Source organism: Salvelinus fontinalis, chromosome 5 (assembly GCF_029448725.1).
Source record: "Salvelinus fontinalis isolate EN_2023a chromosome 5, ASM2944872v1, whole genome shotgun sequence".
NCBI lineage: Eukaryota > Metazoa > Chordata > Actinopteri > Salmoniformes > Salmonidae > Salvelinus > Salvelinus fontinalis.
The window spans coordinates 62,400,167-62,404,955 of NC_074669.1; the positions used below are offsets into that span (position 1 = coordinate 62,400,167).

At 44.2% G+C, this 4,789-nt stretch overlaps 1 protein-coding gene across 2 annotated transcripts; it reads left to right on the forward strand.

Moving 5' to 3' along the window:
• Nucleotides 1–264: 264 nt before the first annotated feature.
• On the forward strand, nucleotides 265–3,417 carry LOC129856003 (uncharacterized protein DDB_G0287625-like). Of its 2 annotated transcripts, none has more exons than XM_055924136.1 (2): nucleotides 265–666; nucleotides 1,492–3,417. In XM_055924136.1, the coding sequence occupies exon 2, from the start codon at nucleotides 1,871–1,873 to the stop codon at nucleotides 2,780–2,782; it is 912 nt and encodes a 303-aa protein (XP_055780111.1). In that variant the 5' UTR covers nucleotides 265–666; nucleotides 1,492–1,870; the 3' UTR covers nucleotides 2,783–3,417. The 2 variants fall into 2 exon arrangements, with proteins under 2 accessions (XP_055780111.1, XP_055780110.1); XM_055924135.1 differs by having other exon boundaries at nucleotides 1,802–3,417.
• The last annotated feature ends 1,372 nt before the right edge of the window (nucleotides 3,418–4,789 follow it).

Genomic DNA, 4,789 nt, shown 5'->3' on the forward strand with positions numbered 1-4,789 from the left:
TGTACAGAGGAAGAGGACTCGAACCTGCTCTCAGAATATCTCTCAGACTGAGGAGCGGGCAGACCAACTTCCCAAATAGGGGAGAAGCACTCAAAACCCACTAGTTGTTCTGTCAAAGAAAATAATACAAAAATGGTAAGTCCGAAGATCGCTCGTATTACCAACCTTACTACAATGGCAGTAAATATTTTTTATGAATTCAGTAACACATAATGAAAGGAAACTTTGTTTACATCACCCCTTTTAATGAGGTGAGTGGTTTTGCCCACTACGCTCCCGGAACTGAGGCTTTGAGATCTACATTTTCACTTTGTTACACCTTTAGTGAGCAAAACAGCTAATAACTTAGCTAAATACTGACATTATCCTCAATCGAGATATCTGTCCGTCGTTTCAGCTCCAACTGAACTTAAAGGTGCATTTCAGACACACATCTTCGTGGCCATTCAGGATGTAGTGTACTCAGACTGTCTAGCTCTAGCTAATAACACAGCATAGTAGGCTATTGGTTGACAGACAGCCGCTAATCAGATCACATCACCGCCAGATAATTAACTAAAGATGCTGAAAATGGAGGGACTCAGGCCGAAGATGGACCCGGAAGAGATGAAGATGTGGTGTCTTCGGTCAGGAACTTTCTCCTCCATGTCGCCCTGCTCCGAGTCAGTAAGTATTGGACCAGAAGCTAGTCGGGTTTCCCTATGATGTCAACTGTGTAGCCTGGCAGGTCCCAGATCTGTTTGTGTTTTTGCCCAGAGTCATGTATTCATATCTAAATACATGCCTCTGCTTTGGTCTATTCCATTGATATTGTCAAACTGAACATTACATTGAACATGTGAGTCATTTAGCAGACGCTCTTATCCAGAGAGACTTACAGTAGTGAGTGGATACATTTTCATACGTTGCATTGGCAGGACAATTCCATTAGTAGTTGGGAGGAGAGCAGAAACAGCCTAACACCTACACTGATACTGTGTAACCTGTCTGCAGTCAACCAGCCATCCAGACTGAAGTGAAGGCCTTATTACAGAATGAAAACACCTTCTCTTTCGTCGGCATGGCAACCTGTAAACATGTCAGTGGTGTCACAATGTTGCACAACAGCAGCAGAACATTGGATGGAGGGTCATTGTCTCATTACACAGTGTCCCTGTCAATTCTACTGTATTGGTACATGTGGTATTACAACACATTAGAAGATCTGTAGACGGCAGCATTGAAACAATTTACAACACATAGTCAACTAGCAACCTACTCTGTTTCAGTGCTGGTTAAATATCCCACTGATTTTATTCTGCTGTTAGAGGCCATCAGTAGAGACAGTCAGGAAAATAGTCTTTATAGCTAGTTTGTTTCTGTCAAACCATGGGAAGTGTGTCTATATAGGTAAGTATATATACAATTAGGATTTTACTTTAAGGTCAAATGTAATTTAACTGTCTAGTTGTGAAGAGAACCTAACTATGTTGTTTATTGTCTCCATTCTAGCACCATACGTTCTGTTGTTTACTCATCTCCTCTCCATTCTAGCACCATACGTTCTGTTGTTTACTGATCTCCTCTCCATTCTTGCACCATACGTTCTGTTGTTTACTCATCTCCTCTCCATTCTAGCACCATACGTTCTGTTGTTTACTGATCTCCTCTCCATTCTAGCACCATACGTTCTGTTGTTTACTGATCTCCTCTCCATTCTAGCACCATACGTTCTGTTGTTTACTGATCTCCTCTCCATTCTAGCACCATACCTTCTGTTGTTTACTGATCTCCTCTCCATTCTAACACCATATGTTCTCAGAAGCTGGACAGCATATGAATAGAATCCATCTTCTCTCACCCTCTACCCTCAAGACCTACATCACACAAGATGCTTCAGAACAACAACAACAACAAGCTGGTGAAGTTGCTACCCAACAGGAACAACCATGACAACAACAAGCTGATGAAGTTGCTACCCAACAGGAACAACCATGACAACAACAACAACAACAAGCTGGGGAAGTTGCTACCCAACAGGAACAACCCTGACAACAACAACAACAACAAGCTGGTGAAGTTGCTACCCAACAGGAACAACCATGACAACAACAACAAGCTGATGAAGTTGCTACCCAACAGGAACAAACATGACAACAACAACAACAAGCTGGTGAAGTTGCTACCCAACAGGAACAACCATGACAACAACAACAAGCTGGTGAAGTTGCTACCCAACAGGAACAACCATGACAACAACAACAACAACAAGCTGGTGAAGTTGCCTCCCAACAGGAACAACCATGACGACAACAACAACAAGCTGGTGAAGTTGCTACCCAACAGGAACAACCATGACAACAACAACAAGCTGGTGAAGTTGCTTCCCAACAGGAACAACCATGACAACAACAACAAGCTGGTGAAGTTGCTACCCAACAGGAACAACCCTGACAACAACAACAACATGGTGAAGTTGCTACCCAACAGGAACAACCATGACAACAACAACAACAAGCTGGTGAAGTTGCTTCCCAACAGGAACAACCATGACAACAACAACAACAAGCTGGTGAAGTTGCTACCCAACAGGAACAACCATGACAACAACAACAAGCTGGTGAAGTTGCTACCCAACAGGAACAACCATGACAACAACAACAAGCTGGTGAAGTTGCTACCCAACAGGAACAACCATGACAACAACAACAACAACAAGCTGGTGAAGATGTTAATGTCACCACCATGGATGTTTAAGTTTAATAGTCTACCAAGTGTTAATGTCACCACCATGGATGTTTAAGTTATATATTCTACCAAGTGTTAATGTCACCACCATGGATGTTTAAGTTATATAGTCTACCAAGTGTTAATGTCACCACCATGGATGTTTAAGTTATATAGTCTACCAAGTGTTAATGTCACCACCATGGATGTTTAAGTTATATATTCTACCAAGTGTTAATGTCACCACCATGGATGTTTAAGGTATATAGTCTACCAAGTGTTAATGTCACCACCATGGATGTAGAAGTTATATAGTCTACCAAGTGTTAATGTCACCACCAGGGATGTTTAAGTTTATATAGTCTACCAAGTGTTAATGTCACCACCATGGATGTTTAAGTTTATATAGTCTACCAAGTGTTAATGTCACCACCATGGATGTTTAAGTTATATAGTCTACCAAGTGTTAATGTCACTGTAGGGGGTGGGTCCCAAAGACCCTCCCCATTATTGTTTAAGGGGACCTTAAGATTCATATGTTTTGCTGCAGGCCTTATAATAGATACTGTTTCTATGTGTCTAAACTCTGCCACTCTTCGTTGTACAAGCCATCTATATTAATCTTTGTGGTTAAGCTCTGGCTGTTGTGAGAGTGTGCTTGCAGGCTGGGTCTGAGTCAGACCGAAACTAGATAAAGAGAAGTAACCACTGTCTGGTTTTGGCATGTTGATATTGTGTGACAGTGGACAATGCTAATGAATTCAGAGAAGCTACTGTACTAGGTTGTCTTATAAGGTAACCTCATCTTATTGATACACACATACATTGACGTAGGTGATCATACCACTAGGGAGTGATCACATGTACACTGCTCAAAAAAATAAAGGGAACACTAAAATAACACATCCGAGATCTGAATGAATGAAATATTCTTATTAAATACTTTTTTCTTTACATAGTTGAATGTGCTGACAAGCAAATCACACAAAAATTATCAATGGAAATCAAATGTATCAACCCATGGAGGTCTGGATTTGGAGTCACACTCAAAATTAAAGTGGAAAACCGCACTACAGGCTGATCCAACTTTGATGTAATGTCCTTAAAACAAGTCAAAATGAGGCTCAGTAGTGTGTGTGGCCTCCACGTGCCTGTATGACCTCCCTACAATGCTTGGGCATGCTCCTGATGAGGTGGCGGATGGTCTCCTGAGGGATCTCCTCCCAGACCTGGACTAAAGCATCCGCCAACTCCTGGACAGTCTGTGGTGCAACGTGGCGTTGGTGGATGGAGCGAGAAATGATGTCCCAGATGTGCTCAATTGGATTCAGGTCTGGGGAACGGGCGGGCCAGTCCATAGCATCAATGCCTTCCTCTTGCAGGAACTGCTGACACACTCCAGCCACATGAGGTCTAGCATTGTCTTGCATTAGGAGGAACCCAGGGCCAACCGCACCAGCATATGGTCTCACAAGGGGTCTGAAGATCTCATCTCGGTACCTAATGGCAGTCAGGCTACCTCTGGCGAGCATATGGAGGGCTGTGCGGCCCCCCAAAGAAATGCCACCCCACACCATGACTGACCCACCGCCAAACCGGTCATGCTGGAGGATGTTGCAGGCAGCAGAACGTTCTACACGGCGTCTCCAGACTCTGTCACGTCTGTCACATGTGCTCAGTGTGAACCTGCTTTCATCTGTGAAGAGCACAGGGCGCCAGTGGCGAATTTGCCAATCTTAGTGTTCTCTGGCTAATGCCAAACGTCCTGCACGGTGTTGGGCTGTAAGCACAACCCCCATCTGTGGACGTCGGGCCCTCATACCACCCTCATGGAGTCTGTTTCTGACCGTTTGAGCAGACACATGCACATTTGTGGCCTGCTGGAGGTCATTTTGCAGGGCTCTGGCAGTGCTACTCCTGCTACTCCTTGCACAAAGGCGGAGGTAGCGGTCCTGCTGCTGGGTTGTTGCCCTCCTACGGCCTCCTCCACGTCTCCTGATGTACTGGCCTGTCTCCTGGTAGCGCCTCCATGCTCTGGACACTACGCTGACAGACACAGCAAACCTTCTTGCCACAGCTCGCA

What these genes read in the sequence shown, in the direction of transcription:
- LOC129856003 (XM_055924136.1), top strand. Translation starts at nt 1,871, where the DNA reads ATGCTTCAGAACAACAACAACAACAAGCTGGTGAAGTTGCTACCCAAC.